General features: G+C 45.8%; 1 protein-coding gene across 4 annotated transcripts in view; it reads left to right on the top strand.

The window, feature by feature from the left end:
* Positions 1–23,331, top strand: part of NRF1 (nuclear respiratory factor 1) — a 687,565-nt gene that overhangs the window by 134,777 nt on the left and 529,457 nt on the right. For all 4 annotated transcript variants that reach the window (XM_085653634.1, XM_085653631.1, XM_085653635.1 and 1 more), the window contains exon 4: positions 22,952–23,078. In XM_085653634.1, the coding sequence (XP_085509760.1) occupies positions 22,952–23,078 (127 nt within the window). The remainder of the gene's footprint in view (positions 1–22,951; positions 23,079–23,331) is intronic.

Raw genomic sequence — 23,331 nt, 5'->3', positions numbered from 1 at the left:
AACCACAAGTGGTTCCTGAACGAAGAGGTCATGCAAGATATCTTCAGTTTGTGGGGCGCACCCTCTACAGACCTTTTCGTCACAGCGGATAACAAAAAAATGCAGCAACTTAGCCACCAGATTTTAACATCCAAGGTCATTGGGGAATGCCCTATGGCTTGACTGGTCCAAAAATGTTGTGTACGCTTTTCCTTCAATTTTTTTATTTTTTAAAAATATCTTTATTGGTTTTTGGTTTTATTGTTCCTTACATCCTTCACATTACAATTTGCATAGTTATACAAAAGAATTGACATTAAAAACCTGTCAATCTGCGTATTGCAATCATACGGCATCCGTGTGTAAGTTATTGCTTCGCATTGTAAAGGCCCAGGCATTGCGTGTCGCTACACTCCCATCCTAAATACAACAAGTTGTAGATTATACAACGGCATGTACAGCCTTATTTAGAACGAGCAGTGGTAATTGCTAGCACCGCATATCAGCATTGTTGTCCTTAACCAGTATGTTTATATACATCCTTCACGCCATCAGAATACGTAGTGGAAATCCGTGTGTAGTCATTTAGATCCCCTTTAGTAATACTCCGCAATAATAAGGAAGGAAAGAGGATGGGGGTACACCAATAAGACATTTACTTTCCAATAAACATCTCCTAACTATCTACTTAAACCAAAGAAATAAAAAGGCTGTTAAAGCTGTTAGTATTGTAATATTCTTCGCTGGGCTGCGTGTTACTGCCTCCGCAGTAGGGGAGTGCATCAGAGTGAGACTCAAACTTGTGGAGATGTCTGAGGACCAGTAGAGTGTCGGTGTGTGTTCTGATAGGCATGGGGAATAAATGATGCATCACATCAGAGGACAACTATGACACAGCTTCCGACAGGTGATAACCCTCTCCCACTAGTATCACTGCGTCCAGGAACTATGGTCGCTGGCATGCGTATTATGTGCTATCCTGGTGTGTGCCATCCGCGCCGTCCATGCTATCACCATTAAATGTGGAAAGTCTATTATTCCAGTGTTGCGCAATGGGGAACTTGCGTAGCCCTCCCGTTTCTTCCCTATGTAGTGTTGTGCTCTCTGCTTGGGCCCAGTTCGCGAGAGACTGTTTTCAGCTGGTCACCGCAGGCGGGTCTGACTGCTTCCATCGCTCTATAAGCAGGCGCTTCGCAACTATCAACCCCAGGTCCTTAAAGCGTGACGTTACTTTGTTTTTCTTGGTTCTCGCTTAAATCCCCAGTATGCAAACCTCCCAGGACAGTGGCAAGGTTGTGTCTGTGCAGAGCGCTAGAGATGTGGTGACCTCGCGCCAAAAATCTTGGAGGTCGCCGCAGGACCACAACATATGTAGTAGGTCTGCGTCCGACTGCCTACAGCGCGGGCACATGGAGGTAGTAATGTTGAAATATCTGTTAATTTTATCAGGAGAAAGATGCGCCCTGTGTAGGGTGTAGGTTTGTATTAACTTGAATTTGTATTCTCTGTATATTTCTGGGGGAGGCCAAGATATTATCCCATTCTCTTCCAGGGGATACTCGATCAATAGTCATAAGCACTGAATTATCTCCGCACATGTGCGGGAACCCGGAGCATATACAGAAATATATATATATATATATATATATATATATATATATATATATATATATATATATATATATATATATATATATATATATATATATATATATATATATATATATATCCATCCTTCCTTCCTTCCTTCCTTCCTTCCTTCCTTCCTTCCTTCCTTCCTTCCTTCCTTCCTTCCTTCCTTCCTGCAGTCGCCAGTAGGTAGTTATAGTTAGGACCACGTTTCCATAGGAAATCCGCAACATTCTATTTTGAATAACTTTGGCGCCGGTTGACGAATCCTCACGAATTTTTCAAAATAGGTGGGGCGCTACGCTCCGCTCCTACCCTGAAAGTCTTGGGGGGATTCGTCAAGCGGGGGCTGAGATAAAAGGGGGGTCCCAAAACGTGTTTTTCCCCATGCATTTTTCCATAGGACCTTTAGACACAGCTACAGCCCGAACGGCTGAACAGAATTACTTGAAATTTGGCAGAGAGGTAGTCCTCAGGTCAAGGAAGTGCCTTTTGTAGGTTTGGTGTAAATCTGTTCAGTAGATTCTGAGAAAATAGCCTTTAAATCAATATATATATCTGAGCCAGCTTACGGTGCGCTTACGGTACGCTTACCGTACGCGTACGGTGGCGTGCGCGAGCGCGATTCTGATTGGCCCTTAGATCTTAGTAAACATTCGAATCGGTCGAAACCAGGAAGCGGCGGCCGCCATTTTCTCTCTCGCACTCTGAGGGGGGAGCTGATAAACAAATGCCAACGCACGGAACGAACTGCGTTAAGTGGGCGCGCACGCCACGAATGGCGTAAAGTAACTTAGCATTTAAAAAACCGTACAAATTCACTGAAAAAACCATAGGTTTCACACACGTTATAGTTAGGAATTAGCATTTAAAAAACCTTGCAAATTCACTGAAAAAACCATAGGTTTCACACATGTTATAGTTAGCGGAAATTTTACTGATAAAAAACCAATGAAATTCCCCCGTTATAGTTAGTGCAGGAAACTATAACTCACGCGACCGCAATCTTCTGCTGATGACAGATGTGTCTTTATGAAAAAAGCTTACGGTGCGCTTACGGTACGCTTACCGTACGCGTACGGTGGCGTGCGTGAGCGCGATTCTGATTGGCCCTTAGATCTTAGTAAACCTTCGAATCGGTCGAAACCAGGAAGCGGCGGCCGCCATTTTCTCTCTCGCACTCTGAGGGGGGAGCTGATAAACAAATGCCAAAAACATATAAAGGGGCTGTTTAGACAGCGCCCATGCACATAACCATGTTAGTTGAGTCTTCAAAGATCCCCCAAGGCAAAAAACGGTAATTTTTTATTTTTCGAAAATTTCGCCGATTACGCTTACCGTACGCTTACCGTACGCGTACGGTAAAAAATTATTTAAAAAAAACCCACTCTCTCCACCCCGTGTGCAAATGGTGGGCGAAGGCCACCATTTGTGCATGGCATATAAGAGCACAGCATTTCCCCAAAAAATTTCAACAGATTACCTATCACAAGGAAGCGCATAATATGTCCTCCATGTGCGCACGGTGCGCGAAGCGCATCGTGCGTACATGGCCCATCTAGCGTAACGTGGGCACGCGGTGCGCGTAGCGCACCGCGTGCCCTCCGTGCGCGCACGGCACTAACTGCGTAAAGTGGGCGCGCGGTGCGCGAAGCGCACCGCGTGCTCACTGTGCGCGCACGGTGCGCGAAGCGCACCGTGCGCGCACGGAACGAACTGCGTTAAGTGGGCGCGCACGCCACGAATGGCGTAAAGTAACTTAGCATTTAAAAAACCGTACAAATTCACTGAAAAAACCATAGGTTTCACACACGTTATAGTTAGGAATTAGCATTTAAAAAACCTTGCAAATTCACTGAAAAAACTATAGGTTTCACACATGTTATAGTTAGCGGAAATTTTACTGATAAAAAACCAATGAAATTCCCCCGTTATAGTTAGTGCAGGAAACTATAACTCACGCGACCGCAATCTTCTGCTGATGACATATGTGTCTTTATGAAAAAAAAATATTTGTAATATATGTATAGCTAAAAATTTATGGAAGAAGACATGGGCAAATAAGTGTCTAAATACAGTATTAGCATCAGCAGAGGATTGCAGTCGCGTGAGTTATAGTTTCCTGCACTAACTATAACGGGGGAATTTCATTGGTTTTTTTTATCAGTAAAATTTCCGCTAACTATAACATGTGTGAAACCTATGGTTTTTTCAGTGAATATATATATATATATATATATGTATGTAGTAGAAAAGGAGTACATAGTACGAGATAAATATACACATATACATGTATAACATAAAAAATATGCAGCCCTAAACATACCCAATAGGCTAAGAAGACAGATTTACATGTATTTCTCTAGTATGAAAATAACCCATAAACATATAATGTGAGAGAAGGACCTGTACAGTAATAGCATTCCGCAAAAAACCTTTTATTTTCATCAAAGAAAACAGGTAATGGCAGGCAATTAGCCTATAAGAGGCTGCATAAATCAATAACATACCTGTACAGAAAAGGAAACTGGCACCTCGCCTTTAAGGCCTCAGAGACCCTGAGCACTTGGCCTTCCTTGGCCTTCCTTCTGAGAGGAACCTGAAGCTTGAGCTTAACTGATTTTGACTTTTTCTATTCAGAAATTATATTCTAACTGCTTTTTTCAATATTTCTTGACACTGGTGGTATTTATCAGTCTTTGTCGAACTAATTGGTCATTCTTTTTAGTCAGATAAGCCACCTTTATTTTATAAATGTCCTTCCTGTGGGAAGAAGATGGCCAAATCCGATCCTCATTCGATCTGCGTTAGTGTGTCTACCTTCTTCTCACAACACAGAGACATGCTACCACTGTCTTCTTCTTCGCCAGGTATAACTATCATTCAAGTTACACCGGAGGGCTCTCCGGTTGGCAAATCACCTCCTATCAACATGTCGCCCAGATGGTTGGAGGACATTAGACACTGGAAGATCCAACCAAAATCTAATGAGAGACCTCTTACCATGGGATGCTCAAGACCTCCTGCTAGTAGGTCCCCGAGGCGTTCCAGATCTCCATTAAGACGGCGCTCACGCTCAAAAGAGCGCTCAAGGTCCCGCCGTTCACATACGCCAAGGAGAAGACAGAGGTCTCCTACAACGACCGCATCAACAAGGTCATCGTATAGAGACTAATCTCCTACTATATCTTCAACTCCACCATCCAGGGTTTCCCCTGTGGATGATATTGGGACATTCAACGAGGTGCTCTGTAGAGGTGCCAACCAGTTTAACATAGCCATGTCTGTACCTCCGGTTACTACATCCATTATATTTGAAACTTTACATCATCGGGCTTCGGCAAAGCCTCTGCTGCCTTTGGTGCCAGGATTGTTCGAGCCTGCGATGAATACTTTTTTTACACCTACCACAGTGGGCTCGGGTCCCTCAAGAATTTCAAAGAAATACAAAGCCCCAGACCAAGATCCCTTGTTTCTGCGGTCTGACCCTCCACCGGATTCCCTTATAGTCGCCGCAGCCAGGTAAGCACATTCTAATACTTCTAGGTCATCTGCTCCTCCAGAGAAGGACAGCAAAAACATGGATTCTTTGGGACGGAGAATGTGCAGTACGTCAGGATCTGTGATGAGAGTGGCTAGTGCAGCCGCACTACTAGGGCGATATGACCGATCTTTATGGGACTCTTTAACAAGATTCACAGAAAAATTACCCAAGGAAGATCAAAAGGATCTCCTAGAGATTGTGCAAGAAGGTGGCCTGGTTGCTAACCAGATCATTAGTACAGCGGCCAATTCTGCAGATTTGGCAGCTCATGGATATGCACATGGCATTTGTTCACGAAGATCAGCATGCTTCGTCTCACGGGTCTCAAACCCGATGCTCAAAGAAAGATCGTTAATTTGCCCTTTAATGGATCATCGTTGTTTGGGTCACATGCGGATGACGAAATGGCAAAAATGAAAACTGAGTTGGATACTCTCAAGGAGGAATTTCGTCATCACTTTCGTCCCTATGAAAAACGCTCTTTTCAACAGCGAGGTCAATCCTCTAACTGGTCATCGCAGAACCAGGGTCAAACGCAACAAAGTTCCCAGTTCCAACAAAGTAGACCGTGGCAGAGGCGTTAACAGACAGCAGTCAGCGGCACCAAAACAGCCACAGAAGCAATGAGATGTGTCTTCCTCCAAAGCTGTTGTCCACTCCGGTGGGAGGAAGCGTTTCTTTACACCTGGAGAAGTGGAAACGTATAACAAAAGACAAATGGATCATCAACATTGTTCAAAATGGCTATCTTCTCAAGTTCAAGACTCCTCCTCCATCTAAGCCTCCGAGAGGCATTTCTCACCGCGACCAACGGTTGTTACAAAAGGGGGTAAACATCTTATTAAGCAAAGGAAGTATAGAGAAAGTTCCCGCTCCTCAAAGAAATCAAGGATTCTACTCTTGTTTCTTCCTTGTGCAAAAAAGGGGACCCACCACAGAATACAGGCCTATACTGGACTTGAGACTGTTGAACAAATACATTCACAGAGAGAAATTTTGAATGTTAGCACTCCATCAAATTTTCCCACAGCTTCATCAAGGGGATTGGTTGTGCTCCATCGATCTACAGGACGCATACTTCCACGTACCAATATCGAAGAAACATCGCAAATTTCTACGATTACGAGTGCCTTTTCAACATTACCAGTATTATCAGCTCCCCGAGCATTCTCCAAATGTATGGCTGTGGTGGCTGCTTTCCTCCGCAAGCAGAAAATATTCATATATCTTTACTTGGACGATTGGCTCCTGAAGAGCTCATCTCCAACTCTACTGCAGGATCATCTCTCGTGGTGCCTTCAGCTTCTCCACAACTTGGGCCTTCACGTCAATTTCAAGAAATCCATACTAAATCCAACGCAAAAGATCCATTACCTAGGCTCCTTCCTGGACACCGAAAAAGCAAGTGTGTGTCCTTCGGAGGAGAGGTTGTCATCAATCCAAGGAAAATGCCTGACCCTTCTTCACACACATCTCCAGACAGTTCGATAGGTGTCATCACTACTGGGATCAATGGTGTTGTGCATCTTTATAGTACCAAACGCACAATTACACATGTGTCCACTAAAACAATGTTTGGAGGACCAGTGGATGCAAGTTTCAGGGTGCTGGGAGGATCAGGTAATTCTCCATCAATCAGCCAAGGACTCCATCCGGTGGTGGATGAAGCGATCGCACCTGATGAAGGGAGTTCCTTTCCATCAGTTCCCTCCAACACAGACTTTAGTCACAGACGCTTCTCTCCAGGGTTGGGGTGCTCATATGGGCCCTCTACAAGTACAAGGTCTATGGTCCGACTCCGAGCAGAGCTACCACATCAACCTGCTAGAGTTGAGAGCCGTACATCTAGCTCTCAAGTCCATGTTTCCATCGTTCAAGTCTCGCTCCATTCTAATACAAACGGACAATACAACGACGATGTATTATTTGAACAAACAGGGAGGTACCCGATCAAGAACACACTCCATAGAGTCTCAGACCATATGGAACTGGCTTCTAGTGAGAGACCTGTCAGTAGTAGCCGTTCATCATCTACCAGGCTCTCTCAACTCCCAGGCGCACTTTCTCAGCAGAGACTTTGTCGAAGCCCACAATTTGGTTCTCAACAAAGAAGTCGCTCACAGCATCATTCGAGAATGGGGAATGCCAAACATCGACCTGTTTGCAGACGCGGTAAACGCAAAATGCCCCGTCTTCACATCTAGGTTTCCCCAGCAAGGATCTCAAGGGAATGCCCTTTTGATCGAATGGTCTCAGAGCTTGCTGTATGCTTTTCCACCGATCCCGTTGATACCAGTGGTAATCAACAAGTTGTACAGGACCAACTCCAGAATGATCCAAATAGCCCCGGAGTGGCCTCGCCAGTGTGGTTTCCGGACCTCCTTCAACTATCGGAAGTGCCACACAAGAGGTTGCCATGCCGGCCGGATCTCCTATCCAAACAGGCAGGGAGAGTATTCCACCCCAACCTGCCCTCCCTCCGGTTGACAGTATGGCTCCTGAAGTCATCCAATATGGACACCGACAATTGGATCCAGACTGTATGGCTATTCTCAAAGAAGCGAAAAGACCTTCCACGAGGAAATCATATGCCTTTAAGTGGAAGCGGTTCTTCCTATGGTGTGTGGACAATGGACATGATCCCATCAGGGGTCAGGAACAGGTGATTTTACCCTACTTGCTGCATTTTGCTAGATCTGGTCTTCAGTTCACTTCTATCAAAGTCCACCTTGCAGCAATCACAGCCTATAGGAAGTCCCCCATCCAGACTTCTTTGGTTAGAATCCCGGTGGTAAAGGATTTTCTTGAGGGTTTGAAAAAGGTCTACCCACCAGTCAGGTCTCCCTCTCCTCCATCGGAGCTTAACATTGTGTTCACAAAGTTGACGGGGGCTCCTTTTGGGCCTATTCATAAAGCTTCCTTACCGCATTTAACATGGAAAGTCGCGTTCCTGGTAGCCATTACATCTGCTCGCAGGGTAAGTGAGATCCAGGCTCTTTGCTGTAAGGAACCTTATACTGTGTTCCACGCTAACAGAGTAGTTCTCAGAACACATCCTAGCTTTTTTCCTAAAGTAGTCTCGGACTTTCACATTAATCAGACTATCACTTTACCTACCTTTTTTCCGGATCCTTCGAATCCTCCAGAGAGATCTCTCCATTCCCTAGATCTCAAGAGGGTTCTTAAGTTTTATTTGGACAGAACAAAGACACTGAGGAAATCAAAACGTTTGTTTATTAACTATGGTCCTGTTAACACAGGTTCTGCAGCTTCCAAAAGATCCATTTCTAGATGGATAGGTTCTTGTATTCTTCTGTCATACCAATTGGCCAACAAATCCCTTCCGGGGAAGCTTAAGGCCCATTCCACTAGGGAAAAAGCTTCTACCACGGCTCTCCTGAGGAATGTCCCCATGGCAGAAATTTGTAAAGCAGCGACATGGCGATCAGTTCATACCTTTACTCGCCACTACTGTTTAGATGCTGAGACACAGGCAGATGCTACGGTTGGGCAAGACTCACTGAGAAACTTGTTTGCTAATACTGTTTAACATTTGTACGTCTATTAAGTTCGCTGTTTTTTGCTCGTCCGCTAGGAAGTGGGTATGGGCTTATGACTATTGATGAGTATCCCCTGGAAGAGAAGGATAAGTTACTTACCTGTAATCCTAGTTCTCTTCCAGGGGTATACTCATCAAAGTCATAAGCAACCCTCCCGCCTCCCCGGGCGAGCATTAGCAGTTTACTTGTTCTTCTTGCATCTTTGATGCAGGTTCCTACAGATCTCTGATACCGTACAAAAGAACTTACCTAACTGTCACCTGTGGTGCATGGTGAGAGTAGGGTCTCCTGGAGGCCTTAAAGGCAAAGTGCTCAGGGTCTCTGAGGCCTTAAAGGCGAGGTGCCAGTTTCCTTTTCTGTACAGGGATGTTATTGATTTATGTAGCCTTCTATAGGCTAATTGCCTGCCATTACTTGTTTTCTTTGATGAAAATAAAAGGTTTTTTGCAGAATGCTATTACTGTACATGTCCTTATCTCACATTATATGTTTATGGGTTATTTTCATACTAGAGAAATGCATGTAAATCTGGCTTCTTAGCCTATTGGGTATGTTTAGGGCTGCATATTGTTTATGTTATACATGTATATGTGTATATTTATCTCGTACTATGTACTCCTTTTCTACTACATATACATATATGTGTATTTTTGTATATGCTCCCGGTTCCCGCACATGGGCGGAGATAATTCAGTGCTTATGACCTTGATGAGTATACCCCTGGAAGAGAACTAGGATTACAGGTAAGTAACTTATCCTTCCTTGTCGGTCCATGGTCGACCACAGTCTACTTCCTTGCGGGTACGGAGGGATGTCATGCGCAAGTAGGGCTATCACTAGCCAATGTACTATGTGACCCCGCCCCCATTACATGCAGATATTGTATCAATAAATTCATTGGGGGATCTGTTATCTCCCCAAAGATTCAATACTTCTCTCACTAAGGAGGTGTGTAGTAAATATTGTCCCACAGGTAAATCTGTGGCATCCGACAGAGCCTCGAACGTCAGTACTGTGCCATCCCTGTAAAGGTCTCCTGAAGTGTCTACACCTGTCGCGTGCCAGTGTGTGAGTGCCTCCTCAGAAGTACCCATCCTCCCCCTTTACATCCCTAGGAGTGGTATAATCGGGGCATATGGAAGAGTCGCACAGGTGAGATATAGGCTTCTTCTGTAGCATCTGTATGCTAATCCTAAATATAGCTGGGATGGTCTTAAGGCCTTTGCCGCAGGGTGAAACAAATGACATATTTGCGTGTTGGTTCACGGTTGTTGCAAGGTTGCTGTGTCGTCCAAACCGTTGGCCCTGAGCCATTTTGTTACCCATTGCAGCTGGGCAGCTATATAGTACAGCTCCATGTTAGGAACTGCTAACCCTCCCTGACTGGTGGGTGCATGTAGTTTCCACAGCGCAACACAGGGCCTGCCCTTATTCCATATAAAGTCCCTGGACATGCTCGCCAGATCTCAGAAGATTCTGTCTGGGACATAAACCGGGAGGTTTGGGAAATAGTATAACAGCTTGGGGAGGACTATCATCTTCAATAGCGTGACACGACTCATTACATTTAGCGGGAGTGTTTTCCAAAACTGCACTTGGGCTCGCACCGCTGAGATCGCTCTCATTAAGTTTCCTTCCTGCAAATCCTCAGGCGACCGATAAATAAACCTAAGTATCGGAAAGCGGTAGGGTACCACGGAAGGCACGAACCATTAATGCTCACGTCCGTCTCCTCCATGTGCGCATCAAAGGATAACACTCCAGACTTAGCCCAGTTAACCCGGAGGCCCGACATCGCTTCAAAGATCCTCAACACTTCTTCTATGGACTCGGGGAGGGCAGCAATATCACGAACATATAATAATAGATCGTCGGCGTACAGGGACACCATGTGTCCCATCCCCCAGCGATATGCCCCAGTTTACACCACTGTTATGTAGCTTCATCGCCAGCGGCTCCATGGCTAGGGTGAAGAGCAGCGGGGACATCGGGCAACCCTGGCGCGTACCTCGCCTTACTCTAACAGGGTCGGATAGGAGCTTGCCAGTACGGATCCGGACAGTAGGGCGTTGATACAGAAACTGGATCATACTGAGATATAGGCGTCCGAGTTCATACTTAAAGAGCTCCGCCGCCAGGTAGGGCCATTCCAAAGAGTCCAAGGCCTTTTCCAGTTGCAGCACCAGGCAGCCGGAGTGCGGCCATCTATGAAGTGCGTACTGCTGCATCCGAAAAAACCGACGGAGTTTCAGTGAGGTGTTCCTGGTCGGGACGAAACCGTTCTGATCTGGATGTACCAACGTTTTCATCAACGGTGAAAGCCGTCTAGCTAGCAATGACGCAAAGATTTTATAAACAGTGTTAAGTAGCGCCAGCGGCCGATAGGATCCTAGGGATTCAGGGTTTTTGTCAGGTTTCAGGAGGGAGACCATCAATGCCTCATTCTGAGTAGACATATCAAGGGAAGCCTCATACATCTTCATCAATTGTGGCACCAGGATATGCGTATATGCTTCATAAAATTCAGCTGGTATGCCGGCCCGGCCTGGTGACTTCCCATTAGACAATGAGAATATGCTCTCGTATTTTCTCACCTGAGAGTGGGGATATAGTTACCTCTGAGCCGGCCTATATACGTAGACGTTCTCAGGTACAATGGCCATATCACTAAAATGCTCACCGAGTAAAGTCCCTATATGAATTTTATAAATTCATATTTTTTCTCCCCTAGAAATTGAGAACACTATCGTTTTACACGGATGGATTTAACAGCACAGTATGTGCTTTCCCTCTTATGACTCAAAGGTTAGGCACTCTCACTTTTGGTGGATGTTTCACCCTCTGCAAACACACTCTTTCCAACCCTTACCCCAACAACACCAATGGGTTTGTATAATAGTTGGACTTTGCTCTGTCACTTTCTTGCATGCTGCATAAAACTATATTTGAGCTACCACGCTGAAATCTTATGGCACCTCTGGAATTTAAATCTCACTATTAAGAATTTAAGGAAGTAATCCCCTTGTGAAATTAAATGCATTCCCTATCAACTTGCCAATGCCACTTCTTTTGTCTTCTTTGCAGACATCCAGACTTCCCTTGTATATATTTCAAAAACTTTTAAACTAACAACAGTCGGTCCTGAAGAAGGTGGTCCTCCACTGAAACGCGCGTTGACCGCGATTTTGTTTTCATCACAGTGATATTGAAGATTGCTAATCTCCAGCTTGTCAATCTGACCTAAGTTGACCAATTCAAGGGTCCGGTGTTTCCCCTTTTCCCTTTGTTTTTCCTTTAGTATTTAGAAAAACTCTTTTTCTTGAATGAATGGAAGTATGAATGATTAGTAAATGTGTATCTTGCTGTTTAGGATATTATATTATATTATATTTTTCTATTTGCTGTCTAGGATGTCATGAATATTTTTTATAACATAAACTATGTGACATGTTAGAACTAAAATGTAAGTGTTCTTAAAAAAAAAAGGAAAAAAATGTATTTTTTGCTTGATTCTAATTAAAAATTAAAAATTCTTGGATTCAAAAACTATAAAAGACCATTTATGTTTCTACAAAGACAATGATAAATCTGAAGTGACAATTGGCAATGTTGTTTAGATAATGTGGAATCTTAATAGATCAATCGTCTAAGTATGTAGGCCGGCTCAGAGGTAACTATATCCCTGTTTATATTGCTTTCTCCCTCTGGGGCCTCAAGTCATATAGGGAGAACCTTTTTGCTCCAAACTCACCTGAGAGTGGAGCATTCAGATCTTCTATCTGCGCAGGCGTTGGGTATGGCAGCACTATCTCTTCTAGATAAGACTGCAGCGCCAAGGGCGTGGCTCGTATCCGAGATTCGTAGAGGCCTTGATAATGAGTCACAAACGCGGCGTGGATATCGCGCTGCGTATATTCTATGTTTCCTAACGCTGTTTTCACAGATGTTATAGGCGGCAGCAATTCTACTTGACGGACGAGCCACGTTAACAGTTTTCCCGCTTTATCCCCCATAATGATGTCCGCGCGGAGTGTGCCGCATAGTTGAGGCATCGTAGCTTTTCCAGTAACTGTGCATGTTTCGCTCTCCAAGGGTCCAACTGCCCCCCGGGCTCCATCAATCTCCTCTTTTTCGCGCTCTGCCAGTTGCCTCTCTAATACAGTAAGGTCTTTTTCCAACTGCACTCTAATGCCCGCTTGCGCGCCCAAGCAATGACCCCTGACCACTACCTTGAGGGCGTCCCACTCCACCAACAGTGACAAGGCGGTGCCTGCGTTGTCAAAATATTGAGCCACATTAGTGGCCAGGGGATCCCTAAATGGCGCATCCGGTAGGACAACCGGCTGTAACCGCCACATGGGGATTGGCGGTGTCTCTTCCTCCCAACCTATCTCAACTATATGCGGATTATGATCAGTGTGTCCGCCCCTTATAAGATGTTCTTAAAATGCCCGCTAGAAGATCTTTGTATACCATGAAGCGGTCGAGACGCACATGAAGTCTGTGTGCCCCCGAATAATAGGAATATACCCTGTTGTGTGGGTTACGGTGTCGCCATGCATCTGTCTGGCCCCAATGTGCCGCCCAGTGATTTAACGCCTTTGCAGTGGCATGTGTGGACGTACCTGGCAGGGGGGGGGAGAAGATCTATCCAACGATACGTCTAGCACACTATTGTAGTCACCACACTATCAAGTGACTGTCATGCCATCCTACTAATTTAAGGGAGATTAGTTCTAAGAATGCTGCTTGTTCTGTGTTGGGGGCATATAGCGAGGCCAATATTATTTGCCTCCCATCCAAAACACCCTTAACTATGACATACCTATGACATACCTGCCTTCTGTGTCAATGCGGGAGTCTGGTACCCGAAAAGGGGTTCTGGGCCTTACCCATACCAGCACTCCTCTCGCGAATGCCGAGTAGCCCGTTACATACAGTTGGCCCCTCCAGCGCATACGCAGCCTTTTCAGCTCTGACTCGTGCAAGCGTCTGGACATGGTGGCGCTTTAAATATGAATAGATAAGATATCGGCGGATTGTGGATCCCCCTAACATTCCAGGTAATTATCGTGATGGGTGCCATGTCGTTGGAAGGTTAGTCGCGCACGCAAGCATTCCAACCCCAGCCATGGAAGGGGAAAGTGTTGGGAACAACCCGTCAGCTCTAAGGGGCGTCTCTTCACACTCAATCGCAACATTTCTATTGCAACCCAGCCCGCGAAACATGTCATGACAAGCCAAAATAAAAGCATAAAAATCAACCGCAATATATAATAAAATAAACCTTCCATGCAAGCCATCATATATCTGACATACCCAAAGAGAGAAAAAATACCAAAAGGGCGAGTGTGCAACAGGCAATCTTTCAAACCATATGTAAAAGCAGCCAACTGACTAAATCAATGGGGTGTGCTGTGCCCTCTTATCTGAATATAGCAAAGGAAGATCAGAGACTCCCCGGGGCTCCCCTGTCTTTGACCAATCATGGATTATGTTGCCCTAATTTTTATCAGCTAAAGGAAAAACCCCAATAGGGGGGTTCTCAGACTTACCCAAAAAGAAATCCCAACCAAGGCATTCTATAAACCATTTTTTGAATGCAGAATCTCAGGATCACTATATGGCATGCATGGAGTGCTATTACCTTAAATCACTAATACATCAGCATACTAATTAACAACCACAGAAAAGGAGCAAAAGCCTATATATACTTTTCACGTCTCATAATGCATCACGATACATGGCATACAATTATATACTTGCGTGCATTGGCATGAGACATATACGAGACCAATCAGCTGGAGGCAGTAATGTTCATCAGACAATGTTATCAGCCGTCTGAGTTCATACAGTCCAGCGTGGTGAGAGGATCATCTGACAAATCATCAGGATCTGCGTTGCTGGCTTGATCTTGTAGGCTGGTGACACACATTGTCCTCCATCTGCGTTTTGCTGATACTTGCTATTGCCTGTAGTGCGCCCTGCTGTCCCTGAAGTACCTGTTCCATATCTGGGCTGATGTTCGGTGAAAGCGCTGGGTTTCTCTGTCTCCTTCCCTTGGGGCGGCGGCAACGTGGCAGTTCACTGGTTGGTTTGCCGCGTTCCTGGTTGGCCACAGTCGCTGATCCAGATGGAGAGTACCTATCAAGCCATTCCTCAGCTTCCTCTGGAGTGGAGAAGAAGTGTGTTTTCCCATTCGCCAATACTCTCAGGCACGCTGGAAATAATACAGAGTATTTCAAATTGTTCTGCCTGCGGCATCTCTTCACTGCCATGTACGAGAACCTCTACTTTTGCACGTGAAAGGTGTAGTCATGGAAAAACATCACTTTATGATTATCTACTTGGACGTCGTGTCGTTTTCTAGTTTCCTGCAAGATTGAGTCTCTGTCCATGTAATTCAACAGCCGGATCAGTAGAGGCCTGGGGTTGGATCCTGTTGTCAGAGGACGAACTGGCACCCGATGTGCCCTTTCCACCACAAAATGTTGGGAGAGAGTACCTTCCGGCAGGAGGTTGTGCAGCCAGGATTCCACGTACACAACAAGGTTCATCCCTTCTGTTCCTTCCGGCAAGCCCACCACTCGCACATTATTGCGGCGGGCCCACCCTTCCGCGTTTTCCGCTCTGTCCTCAAGGAAATCCACTCTATTGAGGAGTTGTTGGATGCGTTTTTCTGCCTCCTTCACACAAGGTGCCACTTCTGTCACCGTGACTTCAAGCGCATCCGTACGGTCCGCCAACTTGCGATGATCAGCGTGTAGCAGTGTCCGATCTATGACCACTTTGTCGATTTTGCTTTCCAGGGCGGTGCGGGTGTGGTTTAGGGTTTCCCCCAGTTTCTCTACTGCGGCCAAGACTGTATCCAGTTTGCCAGTCCTACTTGCTTGCAATTCCGTTCCTGCCATCTTTCCCGTCTTGGCTCGTGTTTGTGGTGGTGGGGCCTATGCGTCAGGCACATTTGTGGTAGGTCGCCTACCCCGCGACATCAATCTGGGGGTGACGCTACTCTGGAGCTAATTCCTCACCATCCGATATCCAGCTTGGTTGACATTCTAGAGAAAGGTCCTCTCACCACTACACGGGGATCACTTCCATACAAGGCATGCGTATCGGCTACTTCAGGGACCCCATGTCCACAGCACCCCTCTGACGCTAGATAGAAAAGTAAAGCCAGCTCACCGACAGGACCAGACCGCGGAAATGGCGCTCCTCCAAACAGCAGGATCTGCTTCAGGACTATACCACTGAGGCCAGGGAGCGGGCGCTCCCCCAATATCAGGATGGTCTCAGGTCTGACAAGCAGGCAGAGATAAGAGGGTTTCACCACCACAGCTGCCTCATAAGCTTCACGGGCTTCCCCAGGCGCGCAACCGTTTCAAGGCCCCTCCGCAACCGCAAGCATCCTCTTCGCGGTCTCCTCAAGGCACATTCACCTAGAGATCCAATGCAGAGCTGCCAGACAGTTCCAGTGGCCCGAGAACACCAGGGCCGTATAATTGCAGCAGCCTCAGCTCAATCACACATCTCTGATTGGAGCGCTTTTACAGTGGGGCCCAGGCCGCGGCGTCAATCAGCAGCTCCCTCCCAGTCGTTGGTTCAAACAGAGTCTCACTGAAACCAACTGTTGGCGCCTCTGCCACACATATAGGGGATGGGCGGGTTGTGCATCGTAGGCATAATCCCGTCACCCTGACCACAGATGCTCAGCTGCGGCTCCGAAATAGCAGGGGAGACTGCACGCCAGGGAGCAGCCCCCACCTTCCAGCCCTCAGCGATGTGTGCGGTTCGTGTCCCGTCCAGGGCGAAGCTCAGCCCCAGGCTTTCCTACTTCTTTTCCTCAGCCCGCAGTTACTCCGCTCCATCTGCCACACAGCTCGTCGCCGATTTGGGCAAGGCTCAGAGGTGCATAGGGTGCTTAGGAGCTCCGTCGCCTGTTTCCATATGTCCTGGATGTTTGTTGACGGAGAAATGTCAAAACGGGGAACCCTCGGCAGAGCTCTACCCTGGTACTTCTGCCTCCATTGCTGGCTAAGCCATGCCCCCCCTACACTTTTCCTTTAATATCTCTGATACAGGCAGTCCTGCGCAAACTGTCCACCACGACAGCCAAGATGATCCTTATAGCCCCAGAATGGCCGAGACAACTGTTGTTCCCAGACTTGCTTCACCGGTTTATCCATCCACATCTCAGGCTGCCATGGAGGCAGAACCTTCTCAAGAAGTTCAGAGGTGAATTTCAACACCCCAACCTCTCCTCCTGGAGTTTGGCAGCGTGGCTCCTGAGATTGTGCAGTATGGTCATCTAAACCTATCTCAGGACTGTCTGGACATTCTAAAGGAATCAAAGCGATCTTCTACACGATCGGCCTACTCCTGTAAATGGAGAAGATTTTGCATTTGGTGCTCTTCCTGGCAGATAGATCCCACTTCGTGCCAGGAGGATATAATTCTCCCATATTTGCTACACCTTGCTAAATCTGGCCTCCAATACTCGTCAATCCACCTGTCTGCACTAATGCCATATAGGAAAAGCCCTTCACAAACCTCTTTCTTTAGGATTCCAGTTATTAACGATTTCCTGGAGGGGTCAAAAAAGGTTTTTCCTCCGATTAGGCGTCCCTCTCCTCCATGGGAGCTAAATATAGTGCTTTTGCGCCTCATGCTTCCTCCTTTTGAGCCGATTCATAAGGCTTCACTTCAGCATCTCACTTGGAAAACTGCCTTCCTTGTGGCGATAACTTCAACTAGGTGAGTTAGTGAGATATAGGCCCTTTACGCTCATGAGCCATAACAGTATTCCATTCTGCAAAGGTAGTGTTGTGTACCCATCCCAGGTTCCTTCCTAAAGTGGTCTCAGATTTTCATGTGAATCAGACGATTTCTTTACCCATGTTTTTCAAAAACCCTTCTTCTCCAACAGGGAGAGCTCTCCACTTGCTGGATGTAAAGAGTGTTAAAATTCTACATGGATGAAACCAAATCTATTTGCAAATCTCAGCAGCTATTTATTCTTTATGGCCCAGTTCGCACTGATCTAGCTACTTCTGAACAGTCAATCTCCAGATGGATTGTCTCCTGCATCCTCTGTGATCAACTACCCAATAAATCTCTCCCTAGTAGACCTAAGGCTCACTCCACTAGTGGAAAGGCAGCCACTACAGCTTTAATGCGGAACATCCCCTTGGCTGATATCCGCAAGGCAGCTACTTGTAGATCAATCCACACATTCACTAGACATTATTGCCTTGACACAAATGCTATTTGTCCCTACCACCCAATGCTACATTAAGGATACCATGGACATGGTTAACCTTGTTGAGGCACTTCCATTCGACCCCCTCTCCAGCCTCCTATGTACACTCGACGTGGAAGCCCTATACACCAATATTCCCCAAGACGAAAGCATTGATGTTATAGGAATGGTACTCAACTCAAGACCACAACCCCACGCAGTCCCCACCTCTTTCATCCTTCACCTTCTTAAGATTTGCCTCACCAGGAACTTCTTTCTTTTTGACGGTCATTTCTATCAACAAGTCAAAGGTACCAGCATGGGTGCAGTTTTCGCCCCAAATTTCGCTATACTCTACATGGATTGGTTGGAGACAAACACAATACTATCCCCCTTGAACCCCTTCAGAAGTCACATCCTCCAATGGAAACGCTATATAGATGATATTTTCCTTATCTGGAATAGCACTGTAGACAATCTCCTCCATTTCCAACAGTGGCTTAACACACACAGTCATGGCCTTAACTTTACTGTCAACAGCAGTAACCATAAGATAGCCTTCCTGGACCTGTATATCATTGCTGCTAATGGTGGACTCTACACCACATTGTACCGTAAACCTACTGACAAAAACACTTTACTTTCATACAGCAGTCACCATCCCAGGGCCCTCCGCGACTCACTTCCTTATTCACAATTCCTTCGCATACGGCGCAACTGTTTCTTTAAGACTACTTCTCTGAGGCTAATATCATATCTAAGAAACTTACCAGCAGAGGGTACCCACGCATACTTGTCAAAATAGTACTGAAAAGAGCTTGGTATTGCCCTAGGGAGACCTTACTCAGTCCTAAAACCAAAAAAACTGACGAAAAAATTGTGTCACCACTTTCTCACCCATATCCAACACAGTGAAGAAATGCATCCTGAAACATTGGCCTACACTCAATGCTGGCCACCTGAGGTTAGAACGCCCTCTCTTTGCCTTCAAAAAGAGTAAAAGCATCAAAGACCATCTGGTCAGGGCCACTCTCCCAGACACTAAAAAGGACGCCACCATCAGGACACTTTGGAATCTTCCGCCCCTAGTTGGCCACTTCAAATGCACCACCTGTAGTGTCTGCAATCTCACTTTAGACACCAAAAAATGTGTGCATGCCAATATTGATATCACTCTTCGTCACTTTTCCAATTGTAACACCTCTAATGTTATTTATGCGATCACTTGTCCTTGTATTTGATTTATGTGGGACATACCACACAGAAGATCAGAATACGGATCTGCCAACACAGAAGCAGGATCCGGTGTAAAACTGCCAAAGCCCCACTCGTCGAACATTTCACGGCTCTGAACCACACCGAAGATGACTTAAGGTGGCAAGTCATTAGCGTGATACAGCAACCTGCCAGAAACACCAACATCGCTGCTATTCTGGACAAAGAAGAACTAAAATGGATAATCCGCACTGACAGCTTGCACACAGGACTGAACCGGTTGGACGACTGGTCTAACTTGCTCTAACCATCCCATGAATATGTCAGAACGTTTTTGGTTATGCTATGAAGAGTCTTAGTTGCTTATAACCGCTTGGATTTCTTTCCATTTGCCTACCCCTCTTCTCCCCTCATTCTTGCTCTCCCCTCTCTCCGCCGCCCTCCACCCTATTTCTTCACCCGGCAATGTGAATATTCACCCGCATGCCTCTCTTTACTTCCCTCCCCGGACTTTACCCTCTCTCTATCGCTCTCCCCTTCCTCCATCATCCACTCGCCTTACCACCCCCTTTTCATCGTTAGGGTCGCAACATTCTCCCCTATGCCCTTCTCCTCTCTTCCCCCCTCCCCCCTTTTTCTTCTCTCCCTCCTCTCCCCTATCACTAATACTCCTCCGACCTCCTATAGGCTCCATCCGGCCCCCACTCCCTTGTTGGGGCCCCCTCCTCCTCTGGTTAGGGCCCCCTCCTCCTCTGGTTATTCTCCTCCGAATCCGACTACCTATTCTTACATTCCTTTTTCCTTGACTCCTCCACCGCCTGGTCTTATTCCTTTCATTCCCTTCCCATTCCATCATGGCCGTACGCCCCTTTGTTTCCCGGCACTTCGTCCTCCCTCTATTTCCTCTCGGAATCCTCATATAGCCCTCCCCTTCCTGTTCATTCTATCTTTCTACCACATCTAGTATACTTTCTGTTACTCTGAATTCCCGGAAGCTCTGGATCTCAGTATACCGCTGGATCCGTACCGAAGGTATTGATTTTCTCGCCATCCGGATCGCACGGCGCGGATCGCGGCACCGTAGCTCACCCGCATGGTTTTCCATCCCCTTGCACGGTAAGGAAAGCCCAGTCCGCCACCCCGCCCCACGCCCTTATACCGCTACGCTACTTGCATGGTATGTCTATTCCGCCACCCCGCGCCCTGATGCCTCTACGCTACTAGCCTGCTGTCCTCCTTCTACTCCTAAGCAGCAGAGGCCCTCTTCAAATCCCGCGCTTCGGGCCTGGAACGTTTCTCCGTTACCAGACGCTGACCCAACGTTCGCGCATACTCGCCCTTGACATCGAACCTCCCGTGCCGCATCTTGCTGCAATTGCCGCAGTTTTCCGACTCGTCCTTATCCCTGCAACCACGTAAGTCCAATGACTGCACTATGGCTCTTCGTCCCCTTCCTTTCCTTTTTCTTCCCCCCACCCCCTTATTCCTCTGGTTGGGCTGCTCTGATCTGTTGTACCCCAGCTCCCCTTGCCCCCCGCCTGTGCTCATTCGCCCTTTCGGCATCCACGTACCTTTTTGCCACCCCTCACTTCTCTCTGATTCCATTTTCATCGCATCAGGCCCCCTCAGCTTGCCGCTCCCATCACTTTTCCAATTATCCTCACACTATATCCCTTCTCCAATTTAATCCCCCTTCTTCTTTACCCCTTCCTCTCCTTTTTTTCGCGTTTACAGGCACTTATGATCTATTCTCTCATTTTTATCAGGCCTTCTACAGACGCCATTTCCTGATATTTCTGTCCCCCTCTCCTCTATCCCTCCTTCTCTATTTCCATCCTTATTCAGCGACTAATTTTAACCCAAAAACCCCCCCACCTCCCTTCCTCTCTTTCCCCTCCCCTTTATTTTCCCACCTACCCAGGCTACTTCCCAGGCACCCCTACCATCGCCTTTTCCTGAAGAGATCTCACTATCCGTATGGGGATCGAAACGTCGTCGACCGTCGTCTCTAAACTCAATTCTTTACTATATATTTATTGTTTGGGTATGAGATATTGATCTGACTTTTATGTATTCTCACCGTTCACCAAAAAGTCACTTTTTAAGTCACCAGCCTGGGTTAAGGAAATCGGCTGATTTCCCTTTTAACCTCCTCATGGATAGTTCACTTATTGTTTTGTTCATTATTTTTTTCGAATTTTCATCATAAATAATTTTCTTTGATAAATTTGCATTGATTGCTCCTTTGTATTCCAATCTCTCATTGTAGAAATTGTGATAACCATTTTTTACCACTCATGCATGGGACCACTGTTCCTTAAACACATTGACACAAATGCTAGAGCAGATGCTCGAGAAGGACAAGCATCCCTCTGAGATTTCTTTGCCTAGCTGTGTACATGTATTTGTGTTTCGGTCTACTCCACCGTTTCAAGGGGGATGAGCTTGCTATTCTATTCAGTACTTATTACTATACATGGAAATCCCCTACAAGAGAAGGTATAGTTTTTTACCTGTAGCTCCAGTTCTCTCAAGTTTTTTTCCATGATAGTCATAAGCAACCCTGCCACCTCCCGATGGAGTAAAAGGACAATTTTCATTCTCAATTATTACTCATCTAGTACCTCCTTCAAAAAGAACTGAGGTAACTTCCTCTGGCTGAGCATGATGGGATATTGGAGGTCTCTCTGATCTTAAAGACACAGCCTCCTTTTTTCTTCTGATTAAAATCGCAACCTATGGGCAACATTGCCTTGCACTTCTTCATCTCTGTTTCTCACATAGCAACAGGGTTTGTGAAGGTTCTTTTTCTGTGCCCGTATAAAATTATTCAGGTCCTGGCCGCATATTTCATTGCAACCTGTTATTTTGCCACTCCAAGATGAAGAATTCTGGCCACTGTAGCCTTGTATTTGTTTACATTATGACTTTAAGTGACTTTTCAAGGCCTTCTCGAAGGAAGGTGAACTTTAGCACTTAAGAAGTTATATTGGATAAAGTGCTCCGGGGTCCCCGTAGATGGGCGGGACTATTCAACGCTTATGACTATCATGGAAATACCCCTACGAGACAACTGGAGTTACAGGTAAGAAACTATACCTTCTAATTCTGCAAACATCAAAATGTTTTTCAAGCTTTCCTTCATAAACCTGTCCACATACAACTGTCTTACTGAAAGGAAAATCGACGCATTAGTGGTAAGAGTTTATTGACTATCCCTGACTGTAGAGCATCCGTAAATTGCCATTCCCAGCATAAGTCCTTTGGTTCAACAAGTGGACTCATTTTGGGCTGGGAGGCCTTAAGTCTACTAAAGCTCTATTTTATTCAAAATTTTAGGCCTCCATCTGCTGTTCATTTTAGTTTACATGATTCCTAACATTTTGTTTCAGTCCACATTTTTTCTATAGTCAATTTTTTTGCTTCATTAATGCACACATTTTTTGCTAATTCCCATTTACACTATCTTCCTCTGTTTTTGTCGGAGAGTGTTTTTTGCAGTAGTCTCCTAAAAGCCTGCATTATTTTGTAAGATTTGTAATGCTTTCTGACATAAGGTGCCTTTTTTTTGCTTTATTCTTCTGATAAACTACCTTACCTTTTGGATTGGTGCCCCATTCACTGATAAATGTCTATATTATACATTAGTCTCCTGTAATTCCAAGTTTACTTATTAAGCTACCTTTCTGTTGGACAATTTTTTTGTTGTGTATATCTCACAATAATCTTTTTTCTCTTTTGCCCATCCTCTTACCTTTTTTTTTGCTTCATCTGAAACTTTTACAGAAAATTACGAGCCACACTGGATGAATACACTACCAGAGTCGGCCAGCAGGCAATAGTGCTGTGCATTTCGCCATCCAAACCGAATCCTATCTTCAAAGTGTTTGGTGCAGCACCCCTGGAGAATGTGGTAAGGGTTGATGGGAAGGCCAACTAGCTTCTATTTTAGGGAATTGATCTGGCTTTGTTAAAGAAGTACATTTTCCACAAAAAGGTGGATAATGCACTCTTAAGTGCGCGTGTGTGTGTATGTGTATTATATACTTTTTGTGTATTTGTGCATTTGGGGGGCCTAGTGCCCCAATGACATGTCTTCATTGCACATGCAGTGCATCCCCCAGCATGCCACTGCCATTGTAGAGCAGCACCTTATTCAGGGGAGG

Source organism: Triturus cristatus, chromosome 4_1, assembly GCF_964204655.1.
Source record: "Triturus cristatus chromosome 4_1, aTriCri1.1, whole genome shotgun sequence".
NCBI classification, from domain to species: Eukaryota; Metazoa; Chordata; class Amphibia; order Caudata; family Salamandridae; genus Triturus; species Triturus cristatus.
Note: the sequence above shows the minus strand (reverse complement) of the source record. Positions and strands in the feature narration are given on the sequence as shown.